General features: G+C 24.9%; 1 protein-coding gene across 1 annotated transcript in view; it reads right to left on the bottom strand.

The window, feature by feature from the left end:
- LOC132923740 (collagen alpha-1(IV) chain-like) overlaps positions 1-24,044 on the bottom strand; it is a 41,896-nt gene extending 17,852 nt beyond the window's left edge. Inside the window, exons 1-11 of the mRNA XM_060987696.1 lie at positions 23,439-24,044; positions 7,402-7,516; positions 6,303-6,382; positions 5,907-5,951; positions 5,638-5,772; positions 3,745-3,831; positions 3,079-3,141; positions 2,227-2,296; positions 1,166-1,350; positions 756-792; positions 31-102 (exon numbers count right to left, since the gene is read on the bottom strand). Of these exons, the coding sequence (XP_060843679.1) occupies positions 31-102; positions 756-792; positions 1,166-1,350; positions 2,227-2,296; positions 3,079-3,141; positions 3,745-3,831; positions 5,638-5,772; positions 5,907-5,951; positions 6,303-6,382; positions 7,402-7,516; positions 23,439-23,531 (982 nt within the window). The 5' untranslated portion in view covers positions 23,532-24,044. The remainder of the gene's footprint in view (positions 1-30; positions 103-755; positions 793-1,165; positions 1,351-2,226; positions 2,297-3,078; positions 3,142-3,744; positions 3,832-5,637; positions 5,773-5,906; positions 5,952-6,302; positions 6,383-7,401; positions 7,517-23,438) is intronic.
- Between the last annotated feature and the right edge of the window lie 594 nt (positions 24,045-24,638).

The raw sequence follows: 24,638 nt of genomic DNA, 5'->3' as shown, positions 1-24,638 counted from the left end.
AAAAAAATTGACTTTTTTTTAAAATATTACCTTTCATGCCACTAGGGCCAACTTGACCAACATTGCCATCTTTTCCTCTTTGACCAACATTACCTTGCGAACCTAAAATATAAACCGATTTTTAATATCATAGAATGTGATAGACTTTTATTGTATTGATTTAACATAACTCTAACAACGTATTGAACACGTTAATTATATTGAACCATTTTTGAAATAATTTCTAATAAATGTAATTATAATATTTCAGATATCCAACATAACAGTTTATCATCGTTACATTAAACAATTATTAATCACAATACAACAAATATATACATATATTAAATATAATAAACATAAATTATAAAAACAATATAGGTATTCAATATTTATTTATGTTCTACAAATATATTTTATAATAACTTAGAACAATTTATCAACCCATAACTTATAGTTTCTTTTAAATCGTAATTAAATTAGAAATTTTTATGAAAGTTTTCATTTTTTTTTTCATATTGGTAACCTATATGGCTATATTATAATACTTTATTGAGTAAATTGGCTATAGGTCGACCACGTTATTGTTCAACACTTTTCAATCAAAGCGTTGTGTAATTGTGTGGTTGTTTTCATAATATCTAATATTTTATAATTGTGTTGCCCTTTATAAGACGTGCAGATTTATTTCAACTAATACATTTTAAAATACAAATAACATTATATTAAACAATACTATTATATTATAATCATAATGAAACATTAATATAAATTACCTTTTATTCCTTTAAATCCATTGTATCCAGGACGACCCTAAAATTAAAAATAACAATGTGTTAGATCTTTGCCTTGTTTGTATAAACAAACTAAGTCATTACTACTCAAAAAAATATTGGATGGTTAAAGAACACATGCAATATATTTTACTCTTTCAAGAGATTATGAGTATATTTTCATCAACTTTTCCAATTTAACGTTGTATCGAGAAAATACAGTTTACTTATTTTTAAACATAATATCAACGTTTAACGCACACGTGCACTAATATATAATGCATGTAAAGTTATTCAATATTCATGTAAACATTATTACCTAATATATTTTTTTGACTTTTAAAATATAATTATAATTTAAATCCTATATCAATGATACTATCAGTTATTACTTATTAAAGTGATACACTTACATAAAGACCTTTATAACCTGTTTCGCCTTTATACCCAGGTGTTCCACTATCTCCTCTAGGACCACGTTCTCCCGGTTGTCCTTTGTATACACCAGCATCAGGTAGAGGATCCAAATGAGGATCAGGATCAACGGGTGTACCTGGGGGTCCTGGTTCTCCCCGATCTCCTTCGTCTCCAATAGCACCTATAAAGTAAAAATATACCTATGGTTTATTAATCGAATAATGTTAAAAATATCTGAACAATTTTCCTAGTATCTAATGTGCAACAATTCCATTTTTATTATTATTAAAAATTAATTTCAACAAGTAAAGAAAAATACAGTCACAGTAACTCCCATGTTAAGTTAAAGATAACCATACTGAATTTCCAAGTCTAATATAAATGTTATTTTCTCTAATAGAACGTGATATATTTAAGTTCCCGTAGCTGAAACGGTAAACAATATTATGTAATTAATACTGTAGGCTATTATACAGAATGTAGAATACGGATACAAGAAAGAAAAATTAACAAATCATTTTATGTCACAAATAACAATATAGGAAATAATCGACACAAATAGTAAGTAACTATAGCTTAAAAAACAAGTAATCAGATGATATTTGAATATTTACTAATGATGATGGGTACAAATTTAACCAGCATTATACCTTTAAACATATCGATAGTAAATTAACCGCTAATTACACACCATTTAGGTACACATTTTTCCAAAGCAGTGAACAAATAGGATTTAACTAGCTTTCTCAAATAATTTGTGATTGAGAAATTAAATGTGTTTTATTTTTTACTAACTTCAATACCTTATTTTCTTTCAAAATTGATTAGAAAAAAAAAAGGAACATTTCTTTTTAAATGTTTATATAATATTAATTATTATTTTAAATTTATCTATACATTTATAATTAAAAATAATTGCTTACTGTGTACTATATCCAAAACAATTAAAAAAAAAAAAAAATATATTGTCTATTATATCTATTATATAATATTAAATTATGTTGTAGTTGTATAATAGGTATATGTTTCATAAGTTAAATATATAACGTCAGCTTACCTTTAGAACCTGGTTGAGAGTCACCAGTATCACCCTTTGGTCCATTATATCCTGGATCTCCAGTAAGTCCCTATAAAAATATAATTAATTTCATTTTAAACCTAATTAAAATATTTAATAATATAGTTAATATTAATTTTTAAATACAATTTGACGGTTTGTTTTCAGTTAAAATAAAATAAAATAAAAATAGCAATGACAATAACATAGTTAAACGAAAAAAATGTAAAACATTATTTTATAATCTTCGATTCATAATAATTATATGATAGATTTCATAATTTTTAACATAATAAGATTATAATATAATAATATTATAAATATTGTAATTAACTTTAAGTTTATTTATGTATTGTACTTTGAGTTAAAAAAAAAAAATTCAAATGGGTAGTTTAATTAATTTAAATAATAATTTATATATTACCAATATGGCAATATGTAAAATTGTAAATAAAATCATACAAAGAAGTATAAATATTTTTAAATACTATCATTTAACAATTTGTTTTGAATATAGGTAATAGGTAACTTTCTAAAAAATAAATTGACTGCATTGAAAGGTAAATAAGACTTTTGAATGGCTATGGATGAAAAAATATAAGTCCTTTATTCGTAAAAAGTATAAGTTTGGCAAAATCTATTAAATTTAGGTTAAGTTAATTAAAAAAAATAAATTTGACGTTATGGCGCTTTAATTGTTTTAAATAGCTAAAATTATTTATTTTTTCTAATTAGCTCGTTAATATCTAATACCAATTATAATGTAATAACAACCTATAATATATAATATGTACAGTGAAAAACAGAAATAGATGTTTAATACAAAATATCAACACAATATATTTTACTAACTTGTTCTCCGGGTATACCAATTTCTCCTTGCACACCTTCGATTCCAGGATATCCTGGTTCACCCTATAATAATAATAAAAAAAAAATTGTAATAATTTAAATTCCGCAAAATATTTTTACACCTTTTAAAATAATTAACAACAACTAGCTGTATTTTATTTTATATACAATATATATCAATATCTTTCCAAAAACCGTAAATCTCTTATATATTTTAGTTATAAGCTATCTAATAATTGCTTAAACTGGACATCTAAAATCAAAGAATATGGTGCAATTTTTGATTCAAAACTATTATTTAACTTACATGACGCGTTTGAATTTAAAAAAAGTCGTTGCAAATAGATATTTAGTCGGCTGGTTAAGATTATATTATTCGTATATTAAATTTTAAAAATTTAAAATAACGAGACTATATTCTTTTGGCATGCAAATCGGTAAATTATTAAATAATGATATTGATGATTTTTTTATACTTAGACTTATTTTCTTTAAAATAAACTATCATAATATGAATATGCACAACAAAAAACTTTTTTTATTTCATATTTCTTAAGTAATTGTATCTCACATTCCCCCCCCATTAATATCTAATTATCTGCCGGGACTTTACTAAAAATAATTTATAAATATATATGCTATGAAAAAAAATTATTATCTACTTACTTGTGCACCTGGTGAACTTGATTCACCTCTGTCACCCTTAAGGCCTTTGCTATTTGCACCTCCATCACCGGGATCTCCTCTTAATCCCTAAAAAATAATGATTTAAACAAACTCAATAATCACCAGTGTTCATCACTATTGGGCATTTTCTATAACTATTGTGATAATTATACGTTTTTCAGCCTGAACCCCGCTATTAAACAAATATTTAACAAATAACAGTGCAGTATTTATATACTGTAATATTATAGTATATACTTTGTAATATTGTAATGTAATAAAATACCTAACCTAAATTATTTCATTATGTTGGTTTCATAAGTAACAACAATTTTAATTCATACCTATGTACTTAAATTGATGGATATTTTAAATTTAGTTTAGAAATTAATCTTTGTAAGTTGTAAGTACACCAAAGCTGAATTAAAATATCTTAAAAATAAACATACTACTCTCGGCTAACAAACGTCTATCATAGCACATTTGCGTTCAGCAGAACATATTTTGTGATGGTAGCTTTAATATTAAGGTAAATTTACCTATTAAAAAATTTAAAGGTAAGAATATTATCTGGAAAATGTGTAATTCTTTTGTTGATATATAATGATTTTAAAGTGAGTTATAAATATCTTAAAGTTGTAGTATTTTACATAGCTATAACTCACTTTAAAATTATAATATCAACAAAAGCATTACACATTTTCCAGATAATATTCTTACCTCTAAATTTGATAATAGGTAAATATACTCTAATATTAAAGTTGCAACATTTGTTCTGCTGAACGCATATTTGCTATAATGTACGTTAGTAAGACAGACACCACAGCGGGTATAACGTGCTTGTAAGCACAGATAATGTTCTCACCTTTTACATTTATAATATTCACATTAATATTAAATCCAACAACATAAAAATAAGTATTACACTAAACAAAAATGTGTTATGTTGTATATATTTTGTAAGACGGAAATAACCTATGTGGAGTTAGCGTTCTTTTGTTTAAAGAAATTATTCACGAATCAATTGAATTTGTTTTTCAGCTTATATTTTTTATATAGCTAATAAAGTAATTTATTTTAACTTTAGCAGGTATCACAGTTGATTAAATTTTTCCCGAAAACATTGCATTTTTTATATTACTATTACTATTACTTATTGAAAATACCATTTAACAATATGAATACATTTAAATTCATCAAAAATACCTAAATAATTTTGAGGTTTAAACTTTAAAATAAATTTAATTTTTAATTATAACAACTAAAAATTAAATATATAAATACACGTTCCTTATATGTTTTTTTTCTTGATGAAAATGGAAAAAAGTAATTCATCGTAAGTCTTTGGATTTTTTTTATAAGTGATTGAAGTTTATAAATTGTAAAGTACTATGTGAAATAATCTAATAATTTCTCGTCAAATGATTTTTGTTATTTTGTTGTTAATCAAAAACAATTAATATACGTTGAATCTTGATATATTACACTATATAACTTTAACTATAATTGTCTATGCATCATGATCGTACAATTTCTATAATAGTCGAACAAATTTTAAACTATTTATATGCATTCGAATTTTTGTACTTTTTTTTGTACCTATTAATAATAATATTAAAGCTTAAATATTTGATAAAATATCACACATAAATTTTTCTTATTTAAAAATTTAGAAAATACGTGGGCATGATTGCATTATTGTTTGAAGTTCGAATATTAACTCCCAAATTTTCTTATATATAACATTGGATTACAATTTAACACATCCATTATAATGACAATATACATTTGACAACAATTATTTGTCAGAATGACTTCCCCAGTTTTTAATTATTAGCTTTTATAACGATTTTTTTTTACAGATTTTAACTATTAACTAATTATAATACGCACCTGTAGACCATCGAGTCCTGTTAAACCTCTTTCACCGGGAACTCCATCTTCGCCTGAAAGTCCGTCATTACCATCCGTTCCATTACATCCTTCTAATCCTTTCAATCCTGGTGGTCCAATTACACCTAGATATCCCTAAAACAGTGAAGTTTAATACATGATATTCTTACTATTATTGTAAGATATTAATATTCTGGAGAAATAAAACATTAATTTTTCCAGCGATAATATATAAAATTGAATTTATAAGATACTTAATTGTTCCTTACTTTATCACCGTCAATTCCTTGTGAACCAGGTAAACCATTTTCACCCTGAAAAAGTGTTAGAAATAAATTTTAAATTGAACATCAACATAATAATATTATATTTAAAAAAAATGAAGTTTTTAAAAAACTAAAATACAACTTAAATCTTTTTGTATCTTTTAAATTTTCTATTTTGATCGTAAAACATGTAACATATTATAATGTCTTTCAAAAACTGCTGAAAACATTTAGTGTATTTTTTTAAATTTTTTTAAATTTTTATTCGGATTCAAGTGGTTGAACCATTCATCTGGCTTATTATAATTTTTGTGATTTTGAAAAAAAAATAAATTGTTTAATATATTTTAAAGTATAACTACATAGGTATGTTATATTATTTGAATAATATGTACATACTCGATATCCTTTTAAACCGGGATCTCCTCGTTCACCGAACGATCCTTTTTCTCCTTTTGACCCTGGTGGACCATCCTGACCTGAAATATAAACGAAAAGTTGATTATTAATTATTGTAGATATATGATTAAATTAATGATAATTAAAAATTATAAACATATTTTTCTTTACTAAAAAAATATTAAAACAATATTAAATATTAAAAAAAAATACACATTAATGATCAAGACTAGTATGCATAAGATAAAAACTTTTTGAGCACAACGCCGGGTCACTATATTAAAAATATAATTAAAAAAAAACTCAACTAGTAGATAATAACAGACTATTTTCTTTTTAAAATTATTTGTTTAATTTAATTCTTTTGTCTCTTCGTGTAGAACCAGTGTGAGGTACTTTCGAGTATTTGAAGTGAATAGTATATTATTTATGATTACTAAAATCGAGCAAATAACATAACCTAATCAACAGTTTTTATGTGAAAATAGTGAGCTTCAAACACGAACAGTCTTAATTTTGATAAAATAGTATAATTTTTTTAATGAAAATAAAGTATTATACAATCATGTTATTCGTGTCAATCTGTTGTTAAAATTACTTAAAACCAATAAATTGTGATATAAAAAAACACTATAATATAATAGATTCCGATTATAATATCTTCTAATCATATAGCGTTCCTATAACACTTAGTACACAAATTTGAATAACTCGCATACCACTTACATAAAAATTTAAAAAAGGTGATCTGTTGAACAGTTAAAAAATAACATTAATAAAGGGTTGGTTCCCATTTGAAACAAAAATAAAGCGTTTTTATTACCACAGCATAATATTCTTTAAAGAGACAAAAAAAAAAATCCAAGAAATGAGTATTTTAAAATATTTTCCTTAAGTGTAATAGAAAATTTCAAATGTCATAATTTTAATATTATATTTATAAATGTGTGATGGTACTACCTTATATCATAAATATATTTTTTTTTCTTCCTTATTGGCTTAGTTATGATTTTTAAATACGAAATGAAAATATTATTAAATTAAATAAATACACATAAAACACTAAATTATAATAATAACTATTATTTTAATATCAAACCTGTTTCTCCTGGAGGACCTTCTGAACCTTGTTGTCCAAAAATACCTTTGTCACCAGGTTCTCCGACAATTCCTTTACAGTCGCATTTAAATGGATTAGTGCATCCTCTACAAGCCTATACAAAATAATCATACATTTCAAATTAACGTTTGTTGAATAGAACTTTTAGTTTATTATAATCTATTATCTTAGTTTAGTTTTTAAAGTATACTAAGGCCATTCAAAAATGGATTTATATTTGTTCATAACACATAAAATGAAATATTCCTAAACATTTGACATTACTTAATTATAATATAATAATAATAATAACATCATAATTTATGAAATGACTATAGATTATAATACGTAAGGGTCGACGTGTTGTAAGTATTATACGTTTTAACGAAAAAAACATGATACTAGCATTATTTATAAAATAAACATATTTATATAAATATTATATATTAGCGTTTTATATTATAAGATTAGGATTATACTAAAAATATATTGTTTGACTATACTACTATAGTGTTTATTTCAGTTTTAAAATATTTTTAAGAGGACGTAGAACCCGCATGTACTGTCTCCGTCTTAGACACGTGCGACATAGCAAATTCTCGTTCATCATTTTCAATATTGTGCTGTTAGTTTTGATATTAGAGTGAACTGTCCTATTATAAAATTTAGATGTAAGATAATTATTCAGGGCCCCAAGTAGCCTTTTATTGATATTATTATTTTAAAGTAAGTTATGATCTTTTTGAAACTGTACATTTTAAAATGATCATAACTTACTAAAAAATAACAATATAAATAAAAGGCTACGTACGCCTTGGATAATTATCTTACCTTTAAAACAGCACAATATTGAAAATTGTGAACGAAAAATTGCCATGTCGTACGTGTGTAAGACGGAGACAACACGTGCGGGTACTACGTCCTCTTAAGAGGACGCCAAATTTGGATAACATAACAATTTTGTCTCTGACTTATTCTTACAAAGATGCAATATTAGATATACGAGTAATATAGCAATATAGATGGTAATTTGTTTTTAACAAAACCAATTTTGTATTCTTAGCTGTTACTAGAGAAAATTTTCCTATTATCAAACTTAAGTTTAAGAACATTTTCTATGTTTATACATTATGTTATCAATATTTTTATATTATAATATTTTACATACCTATTCATAAATATCGTAAATGAACAACGTTCAAACATAGATTATCTTTAATTTTAATAATAAGTCAATTCATTGTAATGTCAGTTAAGCCCAACAACATAAAATTGGTTCAGCGACACAAATGATTATGGTCCAATGGAGTGCAGTTATGAATAATGATATCGTATAATTAGTAAAGGTTGTTATTTGAAAATCAAATGTTGATAGTGGCTTACCCCGCAGTATAAATGTTGGGAAAAAAAGGTTTTATACTATTCTAGAAAAGTATGTACTTATTTAAATTTTGTCAAAAAAAGTCAATACTTTTCGAGATATGAGTGTACAGTGAACAATAATCACCTCGTATACTGTGTAATAGTATTTATTAACTGTCATAGTTTTATAACATGTAAATATCTGTTCAAAGGGCTTAGTTCGTATATAATATTATTATTATTGAAATTAATTAATTATTTATAGTGTATGAACAATAAAGTTACTTTTTAAGATTACGATATATGCAAAATTAATGAGAGTTATTGCGAAAACGCAAATTCATACCTTAAAAGATAATTGAACTGTATCAGTATCATAAAGGTATACAAATAATACATTTTCCTATGCTATTATTGTCATATTTTATTTACCATAAATATTTTTTTTAAATACTATTTGAATACGGATTTTTAAATAGTGTTTAAATTTAGTTAGGTAATACAATTTATCATATTTTAATACATTATGATCAAAAATCGTCATTATGATAGTATTGTTCATATCAAAATTGTAATCAACACTGAAAAAAAAATATAGCATTAAACGTTTTTTCAAAACAGGATAGGATATAATATATGAATGACTAGTATCTCGCGGACATCCGGTCACTAGTTTCAAACGATAAGATTATAAATTTCTTAATGTACCGATTCAATAAAATTAGTTGACAACACCCGTTGTGAAATAAAGGCAATCGCAGCCTACGCTACTAGGATTTCCGGATGATAATCCAACTGTTGTTAAGGTCCTTTTCAAATAACCATACGTAAGTACTTCCGATTCATATCCACGTGCCAAGGATGTTCAATTCATTTTAAAGTATCGAGTATGTGTAATTTATAAAAATTTAATTTTCACGATTATTGTGCTACAAAAAATAAATAAATAAAGTATATTTTGTACCATCCATTAATTGCGATATATTTGCGATAAATTCCAAGTAGGTATTTATTTAAAATTTGATGATTAAAACATAATATTGTTTACCAATAAACTTTTCTATACGACTATAACATTACATACAATTAATTTATACATTTAAGGTATGATAACATTTTCATGACTATTATGTATTTATGTGTAAAAAATGTAAGTATTAGTCTTACACGAATTTCACATAATGAGTTTAAGATACATAGATAGATTTTAGATATATAATTATTTATTTTTGTAATCAATTAAAAACTAATGGTAAATTTATATCGACCGGAGTAATAGTACTTGACGAGAATTATAAACTTGTTCGTATTGTTTATATTAGTTTTTTATTACTAATGAAAGTGAATCTTAATAGTTATATAATAAAAAAAAGAATTCTTCTTAGCAAACTATATTTCTAAAATACTAATAGGTACTAACTTCGAAATAGGTATTATACACTCTAAAAACAAATAAATTGCATTTACTTACTTAAAAAATTATATTGTAGATAAATAATAAAATGAATAACTATACATTTTTATAAACTAAAGGTAAATATAAAAATTGCATTTAAAAATTAGTTGAAATGTGTAACAGTTTTTTACAACTTTGATTTAGCTTAATCTTCAAATTCGGAATATGAATTATTCTCACTGACTTGTTTTATGAAAAAAAAAACCAAAATTGTTATAGTATATACTTATTTAAAGAAATATCAATAGTTGTTTTATTATTACCGGATTTTTTTTTAAAAATACTGTGGTTTTAGATTTAAAATTTAACTAATGTGTATAATAATATGTTTAATATGCTTAATATGTGTGTTTTATTTAAATTTAAAAAAATAATATCGAAAGATTTACCACAGTTTTAAAAATCTAAGCAAACAGTTTATAATTTATTTTATTCTATTTGAAATTATTTTTGAAATGTAATAATAACTAATAGCTGAAAACAATTAATAATTTTGTTGTTTTGAATCATAAGGTAATATTTTAAAATGATTAATTATTGATGTTCGATACCTATTACAAGTTTATAATATTGATGTTATAGATTTCTATAGTATTAATTATTTCTTAGATAATGTTCCGTTTTTTGAGAATTTGGGTCACATACTTATATTATGATGTAATTTTTGTTAATTCAACTATGATTATAGCCAATTAGTGGTGTTAAATCTAATATAATATTATCTTTTAATAGATAGAAAAAAATTTACGAAAACAATGAAGGTGTGTTTATTCGTATGTATATAAGTATTGAATATAACCGGATTGCCAAATAAATATCGATAAATTTTAACTATTGCTTAATCAACAACGGAACAAAATTTTAAACAAATATATTGCAATGGTTATTATAGTATAATTGTATATAAAATATAAAATATGATAATTCATTATATCTTTAAATATATAGGAGATAGATCGTAGATAGGTACTCACATATATTTATAATTTTTAGCTTTTCTAATAATTCTATAATTACAACTTTAACTACAATAATTATTTACTGAACTTTGTTTGATTTTCAATCGCATATATAAGAATAAAGCTATCCACAACTTTTAGTAAATATAATCATTTTGATTAAATTTAAAAATTACAAATTATTTATAATACCCATATAACGTTTTTTAATGTGTTTAAAACTTGAGACGGTGTAAACAATTGATAGATATACTAATTATTAGCAATGCCAATATATTATAGTTAAAATAATGGGTAGAGGTACCTTTTGAAAATTATTAGTTTTTTATTATTAGGTATCTGGTTTTAAAATATTCTTGAATAGAATTGAATTTACCTTGTACAATTACAAGTACATTATGATTAATATTAGATTACATTATGCACATTATTGGTTATTAAACATTATGCAAGGAGACAAGGAGTACATTTCATTATATTATTTGCATTGATATTTTAATTGTACAATATAATTTTATTATAGTAATGGTAGTTCAAAAGTCATTGCGTAGAATAACAACGATATATTTTACGTTAATTTGATATTGGTGATAAAAATTAATAATACGTACCTAACTTTTACACCCTTTTCAAGTTCTTGCCTAACACTGAACTTTATGTCTTAATAGTTTAAATAACTTAATAAAGTAACATAATATAATAAAAACAATAATTTTAAATAGGTCAGATAAATAGAGCTAGTACATGTTCGTATTTTAACAGAATCTATAAGGGACAAGGGTACATAAAGGCATATAATATTAAAATAAATAAAATATCAACACTTTTATATCAAAATTTAAATGCATTAATTATATATATATAAAAAAAAATATATTCAATTATAAATAATATTCTCAATGGACCTGTAGAATGTAGATAATTATAGTTTTGTTTTAAACATTGTTTTATATAAATTGAATTACGTGCATATTTTTTTTTTGCACAATAGCATAGGTCAAACTACTAGAAATATACTAGACCTTTAAACACGTGTTCGCTGATCACAACATAAAAAAATGGCCTCCATAGCGAATCTAATTAATAATAAAATGATTTCAAGTTTCCGGTAAATAACTATTAGGTGTTTGCCAATTACAATTTTTTGTTTACGTTAAAGAAAAAATATTAATTAACAATAAGCATTATTATATTAATAATGTTGATTATATTACTGAACTTAATGCATATAATTTGACTTTTTAATGTTTTGTGGATTATTGAACAAGATTTAGATATCATACTAAAAATAAAAATGTTTGTCGAACTCTAACAATTTGTACTAAACAAACTCTATCTTCCATTGACCGTTCATTTTTAAACTATAAAAAAAAAATTATGCATAAATACTTGGAACAATAGGTATTACTCTTACTCTACCTAGCAGATAACTAATTGCCATATTATAACTAAACAAGATATATTTTTATTATATTTACATAAAAAAAGTTTAAACAAAATTGATTTTAAATATTTATTTGAGTATGATTTATAAGTAATACAATATATTTGTCAAATTTATTAAAAATGTATTACACAAAATTTAGAATATAGAAAAATGGTTATTTTATCCAATTTTTAATGACTCAAAAATGCAATAATTATAAATCATCTGTAAATTGTGTTTTATTTTTTTCGATTATAATATTTCTCTAGAACGTGAAAACCGCCATATGTTTTTGAGTATATATCAGTCATTTTATTTTTTTATTTGATATATTTAGTGCTTAAGAAAACAAATTTTATGATTTCTCATTTGTTTTCTTGAGTGTCTGATAGATTAGCTGACACATAATATTTTGAAAAAGAAGACTTAAAAATTAAAAAAATAATGGAAACCTGCAAGTATAAAGAATCATAAATAAAAATATTAACCAATAAATATGAAATAATAGTTTTAAATCCTATATTTAAGCAATTTATAATTTAAAAAAAAATGTCGATCATTTTTTTCCATGCTAAAATTTAAACAGTTATTATATAGGTATTATGTTATTTATTATTAAGCGTGTAATTTAATAATTTTCTAAGATAGATTACGATCAATATTTTTTTTATATTTACGGGATTGTCAAAAATGTGTAGCCAAAATATTATTTATTATATAAGTGACTCTCGTGGCTGCAAAAATAAGATTTTTAGAAATGTGTTAACGGCAATAATTGTCATAAAAAAATGTTTTTACTCTAACACGCCTTTAACAAGACAAGTAGCAATACATTCAACTAGGATTTAATTTTAATTTTGAAAATATATATACATTTTTATAGTTTTTTTTTTTTTAAAGATTATTTCAGTTAATTATGTTTATAGTAATTTTTTTTTATTCAAAATAAAAGTGTTATAATATCTATACATACGATTAGATTAAAATTGTTAAAAAATTATAATATAATATAATATAAAAATATATTACTTTTGTTCACTTATTGATCTCTATAAAAACATGTAAAATACAAACTGACTATAGAATTTTAAATGTTCACTATTTTATTAAGTATTTCACACGCAATGTAAAGTACTTCTTAAAATTTGTTTTCATTTATTATTTGTTACAAATTATTTTTAAAAAAAGCTGAAATATTTTATAAACGGTACAGTAAATTGTTATCCACTTAGAGTTTCTATTCGTGTTTTTATCGAGAAAACGTGTGCAAATAAAATTATTACACTTATTTCAATACGTATTTTGTTCGGCTTTGGATGCTTTTTATTTTTGGAAAATCTCTTTTTTTGAGCTATACAAATATCAAAACGTATTTAATAGAATATCTATAAATGACGTGAATATAATATTATATATCACTGTTTTTCAAATTTTACATTCACATATATGGTTCTTATAGATAATTTACAGGATAGGACTAAGGAATAGATGTGCCAATATTATCACCTAAACAGATGAAAATTGGGGTCAACATTTTGTATGCAATTTAGTATGAACAACTTTAAATAATTCTATGCATTGGTACTTTTTTTTACTCTTTTGTTTGTACAAAAAATTTAAGTTAAAATTTTAAAATTCAAATTAAAGTCACTCCAATAAATATAACTTTATTTTTAATGTAGCTTCACATTACATCGGTGTATCCGAATTGGTTCCGAAATGTCAGAATTGGTTCCGTGTTTGCTATAAAAGGGTGTATCCTAATTGGTTCCCCGGTCAAAGCAATTTCAATTTTTTTTTCCATTTTATACAGGCTTAGCCACTTACGACTGTTCATATAGTATTATGCAGTTATGGTTAAAAATTATGATACTTTACCACTTAAATTTTTTTATAATTTTTTGTCATAATAGATAGTAAGTAGTAATCATAAATAATATAATGATGATAATGTATTTTTTTTAATTAAAAATATAAAATAAATAATAATAAACATAATATCGTTTTAATTCGTCCATTTCTTTTTTTTTTATAAGTATTGTGTATTATTGAGGTAAAGATTTATAACAAACATTTTCTATAAACCCCATTCTATTTATTTAATTATTTTTATATTTGTCCATTTTTGTTTTATTTATTGGAAATATTATTTCCTTATTTTTAGATTTAAGATTTTGTAGTACTTCGCAATTTTACATATGTTTCAATTTGAAGTTATTTTAATACATCATTGAATTGAAAGATATTTGATTGTGCGGAATAGAATAAAATGTTGAACTTGCTGTTATTATTATAAATATTATTTGATTATTGTATTTCGCCTTTTTAGAAAGTGTTTATCGGGAACTAATTCGGATATGTGTTGAACATTCTGATGTTGGGAACCAATTCGGATGTCAATTTTCAGGTATGGAAACCCATTCAGATGCAGTCATAATTATCATAAAAATTGCTGGAGTACTTAGATCATTTATGCTAGTTTCCCGAAGCTCATTTATTATAGTCCCAGTCTGCAACTGGTATGAGTTTATCTCACATTTGAAGTGTTTATTCCTAGTCGTAACTTAAAAAATAAAATGTTTCATTGGCATATAGTTTACAGATATCACTATACCTATATATGATTTTTATCTATTTTGAAAATCATGTATTTATAAATACAATAATTAATTATAAAATAAAAATATAAAATACAAGTCAATAAATGTGAAATAATAAATTTACAATTTAAATAAAATCATCGATCATCGTATACATACTCAAAATGTAACAGGTCATGTATTGTATTTATAACAAGTGATGTAGTTTGATAATTATTATTAATTGTAAGTATTGGTAGGCAATGATTCCAAATGCGGTGTTTAACCTTCGATATCACGATTTATCAAAATATGAACATAAAAAAAATTAACCAATTGCAAATAAACGTCGTAATAATATATATCAAACATGATATATATATATATATTATAATAAGCCAAATAAAAATACTTTAGACCGTATACCTACCGGTCATTATTAAAATGTTTCGTTGATTAAATTTGTATCAATCGCAAAAAAATTAATTTGCTTTTTTATGAATGTTTAGTAGAAAAAAATGCAATGTAATGAATATAATAATGCTAATAGACAAATAAAAAAATGAATAATTAGATCATGAATTAAAACGTTAAATAATAATAGTATTAATAATATAATAGAAATCAAAAATAAGGCCAACTATCGTTATGTACACGAAATTATTATGCACGTGTAGGTATAATAATTAATATTTGATAGTAAAATGGCCATTAATGATGTTTTTTTATGATAGTGGTACACAGGAAACGAATAGTTTCCCCGAATATAATATTATTATCTTTATATGTATATACATTGCGTGTGTGTGTGTATGTATTTATTATATTACATACTAGGCAAGCGTTCATTATTGATTCATGTTATATAAATCGCCGTCTTATCTGCAGTAACACAACTACCGCAAATTGATAAATGTATAACACAATAATTATCGTTATATTTAAATTAGGCCGACAAATATTATTCATATTATTCAATTGACCGGATAACGGACTTCCAGTTCATTTCGACAATACTATTACATAAAATGATAATAATATTAAAACGGTGATTTTTAATATTTTAACGTTATGATACGTATGATAAAATATATTCGTTGAAAACATAACAAATAATAGACTGTACAATTTATACTTAAATTCAATGACGGTCATTAAAAAAATATATACTCCATCTTGAATTGAACTGGTAGTTAAAAATAAGTCTTAATTGACCAGTAGGTAATAAATATCTATTATTAATATTCTACCTACAAGACTTACTTAATATAGTAATACGTGTACATAAATATAACTTTATTGTGTTAGATAAATAAGTAGGAAAACAAATATTCAATCAATTATTTTTAAATTGTTATTAAAGCTTATTGCAAATATTACTAAAAGTTTTCAAAATTGTTAATTTACTATTAATATAAAGAACAAAAATATTCAATATTTAATTTGACTTCTAAGTATCTCCAAGCACAATTTCTTTCAAATAATACTTTGAATAAGAGTGGCTGTATGTTCAAAATTGAACTTTTTTTGGTTTGGATGTTTTTGGATAAGCATTAAATTACAGTAAAAAAACTATTCATTTTTTCATTTTTGATGCGGTAATTAATTTCCCAATATTCCACAAAATATGGTTAAACTACTAAAGTATTAAAGATAGCAAATTTATGTATTTTGCATAATATGGCTTGTATGTACTCTTATAAATAGAGTTATTTAAATGTCCATTTCACAGTCTGTACTATTATAACTGAGATTTATACAATTAATAAGTTAATTATATAGTAACAAATTTTATAAAAATATTTACAAATTTAAATTTATCTATTAAATCTACAAAATAATAACTCAAAGATTAAAATATTCTATTTTCTCGGCCATTATATGAACGAACATAACCATCAGGCTGATAAATATACCATTATATCATTACAAGTGGCAATCGTCCCTTTTTCAAATCGTCACACTCTGAAATATACTAACTCGTATGGAAAATAAATGTGCACTTATATGATACTATCAACTTTGCCCCTAATCTTTTGAATTGTTCAAAAGTTTGAAGTAACAATTACAAGATAACAGACAACAAAAAACATCACACAGGTTTTTAATTGTTAAATAGGACACTCCAATATTCACTTCTTGTTAAGTTCATTAAACATAAAACATGATTTCATCGATGCCGTTGAGAGAAAATTCTTAGATTCCGAAACCATCTATCGAATTTTTCAGTGAGGATACTGATTTTATCACCACCACCTTGTTGTTGTCAATCAGCATAACACAATCAAGTAGATTAGTATTACTAAACCGATAATCAAGTCGTTTAGGTATATCTTGTCATATATATATATATATATATATATATTTGTTAACCATGACTACAAGACTACAAGACTTACTTAATAAAGTAATATGTGTACATAAATATAACTTTATTGTGTTAGATAAATAAGTAGGAAAACAAATATTCAATCAATTATTTTTAAATTGTTATTAAAGCTAAAAAAAAATGAATCCATTTTTAATTTCCATTTACAAATAAATATATGTACTATATTGTTTTCAATTGCAAAAATGTATGCTCATCATATTTTTCGAAATTTGCTTGTGGAATATCTAAGTTGTTATCAAGTATAAATATGAATAAAATAATGGAATAATATTTTATTTTTAAATTATTAATAAAACGTACGTTTTTTAATTATGTATTAAACCAATATGTGGGCCAATAGCTTATATTTAATAATTAATTACATATTTAATCTTAGTTAATAATATATTAATACATCTGTAAACCTATTTAAAATGAAGCTCAGTTTAATTAAAATTATTTTTGATGTCTTTATCACAATATTTTCATAATAAAATTACTAGAAACTTAATTTAGTTTTAAATTTCAATATAATATTTAATATATCAAATTTAGAAAACAAGAGGTAGTGATTCGATCTATAAATATTTTTAGTATTAAATTGCTTTGAAAATTATTTCTGAGAATATAAATAATTATAAAATTAATAATATTAGTTAATCAATAGGTACATAAAAGATAACTCATTTTAAATAAATTATTTTCATCTAATAATTTCAATATATTACTCAATACAAGAATATAGCACACATTTATAAGATATAATTTTAAAAGTTTTAATTTAATTTTAATTATAGTAAGCTAAACAATACTTATATTGTTGTGTTATCATAAAAAGGTATATGTAATATTTAAACAAAGAGTTTTATAATTATTAAATGTGACTTAATTTATTCGATTGCGCAATAATCAATATTGATCAGCATATTAATATCGCAGTAAAAAAAAAAAAAATATATTAATAATTTCGATTCGCTTGATAAAAATATTGTAATTTAAATAAATTCTTTATATCATTTATCTATTGAAATAGCACCATAAAGATTTTAAGCTAGAAATATATTAGCGTACGTTTACGTCATATACTGTTATTCAGTAAAGCCGTGAACTTTTTTTTTTTATGATGCAGCACAATTTTTATACACTTACAACTTATATCAATAGTGCTTATTCTTTATCATTTTTCATTATTATCTGATTACTAAGTAATATAAGTAGCGCCATAATAGTGATAAAAATAAGAGAGGTTTGAAACATTGTAATTTGATCTGACCGTTCAATGACATCCAATCTTATTTCAATTGATGCAAATACATAAGTTAGTTCCTAATGTTCCTATACTTCATTCATGCCACGTTTGATATTATTTATTATTGAAAAATAATTGTATCAAACATGATATAAAAGTAATTGTTCATGTTTTGTATAGCATATAAGTACAACATAATACATTGCTGATATCAATAATTTTAAGTTTATTTTTATATTTTAAAAATGTATTGAAGTTTGTCATTTTTAATTACGCACTTACAGTCTACGTACCTGCGTCTTATTTATTTAGATAATTAGAAGTCCTTAAATAATAAAAATACAAAATGTACAAAATAATAATAAAAATATGACAAATCAAAAACTTATTTTAAACTTAATTGCATGTACCTACCTATAATCTAGGTACTTTATATGTAAATTATATTTTTATAATTTGACCACCACGACCAAGTTATACAAGAGTACTTGTCTTCTTCTATAAATTTTCTTATATTTTATTTATCCGACCTTATTTTTGAAAATTAATAATTAATAATTAGCTGTACGCATTTCAGAATATAAAATGTTTTACATATTAGGTATATAATATTATAATATATAAGCTACATTACATTAAAATAAAATATTTTTTTTTGATTGCAGTTATAATTATTTAGTTAAGAAACATTTAGTATTTGATGTATCTCGAAAAATATTTGAATAATAAAAATAAAATTAAAAAAATAACAATTCGATTTTATTACTTTTTATTATAAGTATTATGCTATAGAACATCCTATATAACTGTATGTAAAAATAATTATTTAAATTTAAACAAATTGCTATACTTTGGAGTACAAATGATAACAACAATTACTTAGAAATGAGAATACAATATAAGATAAAACTATTTAAGAGGGAATTACAAAAGGTACATCATACCTATATTATCAAACAATTTTATGCTATTTTCAATACTGAAAATATAGTTGTGATAAGTAATTGTGCAGGTATATAATACTTAATACATCTGAATATAATATATTCATCAAGTTGTGTAAAGGCACGAACATTTCAAATTAAAATAAATATATGATGTTCGATATTTTTAAAAAAATTATATACTTTGTTTGAAGTAGTATAACTCAACTATTCTGATATTCACAAAATTTGAATTTGTTAAGAAGTTTACTTGTAAATTACTTTTTTACTTTTTTGAAATTAAACTCAGTAACCACTAGACATTTTGCATATTAAGAATTGTATAATGTTAATCATATTTAAGTAAAACAATTAATTTGAAAGTCTTAGGAAGTTATTTTAAAGTTAACTTTGTTTTATTCATTTATTGACATAATATGGGTAATCGGGCGGAAGCACTCCGATATTTATTTTACACTATATTCACACTCAATAATAATCACTTAATACGCATACGATACAAATTACCATACGAATTACACAACACGCACCACTTGGGACATTTTTGGTTCTTCGGAAACGGAGTTATCGAATCATTGAATATTATGAGTTAAACAATTAAATACACATTATATTTATTTTAGAAATATTAAAAAAAAAGTTGCAAAACATTTGCTCGGGTAGTAAGCTTGAGCAATAGAAAGACGGACGGACAGTTTATCCTATAAAATATTACGAAAGCTACTGAATTTTCAAACGAAAACTACTTTGACAATTCGATTTATTACAATATTTTATCGAATAAAAAAAAGTTTAAAAATGTTCAATTGAGAAAAGAACTACTATGACTGACATTGTATGATTTACAATGTTCATGATTTTCAAAAGAAAATTATAAAACTTGCGTAAATTGTAAGAATATATTACCAAAGCTTTAATTTAGTTAGAAATCGCAGAATAATAAGAATAGTATAATAATAAATATTGCATTATTATTTTATCAATTATTATAAAATATAAAATATAAGTAGCTATAATTATTAATGGTTTAATATTAAATTTTGTTTTAATTTAACATTTAAAGACAATAGTTTATTGCATTTTATTCATTTTATTGACAATTTTCAATTAAAATGTATTAATATAAAATTCCATAAACATTATAAAAATAAAATATTTATTAAAAACCAATAATTTTGTAGATTTGTCGACGTGTCATGATATCAAACCAGATTAATTATTTTAAAATATACGTATTTTAAACATAATATAACTGTATATAAGCTACAAACTATGACAGCAAGGTTTCACTATATATTTTAGTAAAGAATATATTCAATGTTAATTTTGCTAATAACAAAATTAATTTTATAAATGTTACACAATTTTAACCTATACAACAGACATACATATTATAAACTTAATTACTTTAGCCGTTGATTGATAACAATTAATTAAAATTATAAACGTTACATATTATGTGTAAATACATTTACTAAATCGCACTTTATTTGGTTATACGTGTAAGTTGTTAACAATTATTTTAAATTCTTGATGTTTTCTATAGGTATAATCTTAGTTAGCATTTTTTTTTAAATTTATAATTTATAAACGTTAATAATAAATAATGCTTATATTTTTTTTTGAATATGACCGTATTTGTTATATACAGAATTATTGAATTATTAAGTAATGAAACACATGATAGTGAATATAGTTTGATCTAACTACATTTTTTATACCAAACAATAAAAAGATGCGATATCGAAAATATCTGTCCTAATGATGTGCACTCGAAATGATACACGACAGTCAATTTGAGACTTATACATAGTAAAAAAAAAAAAAACATCGATTAGTTTCAGTCTGTATATCCCGAATACATTTTTTCCCGAGCTCGATCTGCACACAGTAATAATATGATGCGAGGTAATAAATACATGTTTTATCAACGAAACGTCTAGTTAAAGGAAAATAAATGAAATGTGACGAAAAGCGTGCTTGAATTGAAATAGATAAGTTTTAGGCTATAATATAATATAAGGTATCGTACAATACATGCCCAGAAAAAAATCCAATTCATTGGCAATATATATATTATTTACCATATCATGTACAAAATACTACGTGTCTACCATGTTAAAACGAAAAAAAATTGAATTTGATATAGCAGGGGCCGAGAATGGAGGCGGATAAAATGTCTGCATTTTCAAAAATGTATGTTACCACTGTCGACGTGGCCCAGGACTTAGGAAGATAATATTACATTCCAAAAGAGCGACATAAATTACGGTATTTTATGTATTCGTTATGACGAATGGTTTAAAAAACTGTAATTAAACCAGGATTATGGAGGAATTGGGATTTGGGATACTAGAACTTTCAACTCAAAAAATTGTGTTACCATATTTTAAATGACAGTAAATAATTGTAAATACTTTTGTAATATGCAAAAAAAAAAATTAAAAATTAAAAACTATATATCTAATAAATTAATAATAACATAATATAATATAATAAGATCTGCACACTGTATATTGGTTACTCAAGATTTATAATATAGACTTTGGTTTCTCTTTTGAAAATTTTTGAAAAATTTTATTAAAACAGATCAATTGAAAAATATCATTTTCCAAGAATAATATATCATTAATAGTAGAAAGTGTTATATAGAATCTTAGTGCAATTTTAATATTTGGAAATATGTCTTGCAGTGATTTTTGGTATAAACATTTTAATAAATCATACACATTACTTTTGTCAAATAATACTTTACTTAAATTCATATTAAGTTCAGGACTACCAGTTTCATTTACAAACTTTATCATAATGTTATTGCGATATAAAATTATTAACATTTATTTCGAAATTTACTAGTAAAATAATTTTATTTTTGAAAACTTTTTTGAACGTGAGCATTAAAAATATATTTTTTAGAGATAGGCCTCTAAAGTCAATGTGCTTCAGGATACTGCCCCTTCCCCCACCACTCCTTAATCTGTGCTTGAACGTAATATAGGTAAACGTTACGTCGCTACTTGCGTATAGCTATAAGCCTATAAAGCTCTAGAGCAGTTGCGCTCCCGTGCATCGCACACCGACCGACCCACCTGACATATACGTATATTATACATAATTAGACGGTATATATACACAAGCTGCCCTGATTAATAAGAGTGATCTGGGGTGGGGGGGGAACTTTCACCGTCTAAAACGACGGTAACGATGAAGTACTAAATAATACTATATTACCTATATAAACATTTTTTAAATATTTCCGATCATGACGTGCGCACCTACGCCAAAGTTACAATACGCACATGCACACAGCAAAAATAATAACAGCACAAAAGACACCTATTATTTTCACCTGTGGGGGGGCTCAAAATCAAGAATCAGCCCACTGTATCGACACAGAGGACTCGTGTATCCTGGCTCGCCTCTGGGGCGCAATATAATAGAATATACAGTGACGAGCGATTTGCCGACATTAAGCGGTCCATTCGTCGTATTATTAATACATAACTACTATATACGGCAATATTTTAACACAATAATATTATACAATACCTTCATACACGCGTTACGCGACAATTAAATTATTTATCGGCTTGTGACAGCCAAGTATATATATGATATATATTATTATTATTATTATTATTATAATCGTAATATTATGATTTTGTAATATTATTTTTGGCGTACTACTTACCGCCTGTTGCGTTTCTTGGACCAGCAACAGCAGACATGGGACGATCACCAGAACGACGACGCCGAGCCGCCGGCAAATGCCGCCGCGCGCCATTGGGACTGTGTGTGGTTTGCGGGCAGGTCGCCTCCGGTGTAGTTGCCCGCCGCCGTAGAGCAGCCGAACGCCGCCGCCGCCGCTGCCCCCGTCGCCGCCGCCGCCGCCGCCGCCGTACGTGCGTGCGTTCGTGCGGGCGCGCGCGAGCTCGCGTTTGACCGCGACCGCCGGTGGACGATGGAATGGAAAAAGACCGAAATTTATACCGTTTGGCGGCTAGTGACACGCGTTTTTCGCGACGACGGTGTTAGCAGGTGCGACAGGTACGACTCGTTGCGAGACCGTCCTGTTGTTGAGGTGTTATACGAAAATTTATTGTCGTGGGCGCGCCGAGGCGAGAAAAATTATTAAAAAATTATAAAATACTATTATATAATATTGTTGTTATTGCTAATCGAACGAGCCCGCGTTATCGTTTCGTTACCAAACACGGTTATTGTTGTGGTGACGGTAGTGCTGCTGCTCACGCTGCTGCGGCACACCACGTGGTGGGCACCATCGTGTTCGATCGCCGACCCTGTGGACCACTATAATAGCGCGCGCGCGCGAACTCTGCGGACGTTATCGGCGACCGTTATCGCTCTCGGACGTCGCCGCCACCGCCACCGGTTGCGGGACCAGGTCGACCAGGAAACGAGAAACGCTATAATATTAAAAAAAAAATTATAATAGTAATAATAATATTACAACAGCGATTTGAATACGAAAAATCCACAGAAAATAATAATTGCAAAGAGGCGTTTCGTGAAAATCAAAACATAAATATTATTTGTCCGAATCGACGAAACGTTGACGAAATGTCCACCAAATAAATTAGAGTACTACTCTGACTTGCGCAGTTTGGCTGTTTTTTTTGGTTTTATAACGCTCGTGCGAAAAATGTACTATTCAAATTATTTGAAAATTTGAAAAACTAGAAATTTGAAAAACAATAGTCAATAGGTATATTATTTTCGTACGAGTGATATCGTAAAAAACAAAAACTGTATTGCACAGTTGCATATATCTGCAGTTAACTATTTATATGGTGGAAATGTACTACTTGACTATTACTTATTCGTGGGGATGTAGTTTCTTGACTATTACCTGCTGATTGTTGCTTGTTAC

This window comes from Rhopalosiphum padi, chromosome 3 (genome assembly GCF_020882245.1).
Source record: "Rhopalosiphum padi isolate XX-2018 chromosome 3, ASM2088224v1, whole genome shotgun sequence".
In the NCBI taxonomy this organism is placed as follows: domain Eukaryota; kingdom Metazoa; phylum Arthropoda; class Insecta; order Hemiptera; family Aphididae; genus Rhopalosiphum; species Rhopalosiphum padi.
The sequence above is the reverse complement of the archived record's forward strand: the minus strand, read 5'-3'. Positions and strand labels throughout refer to the sequence as shown.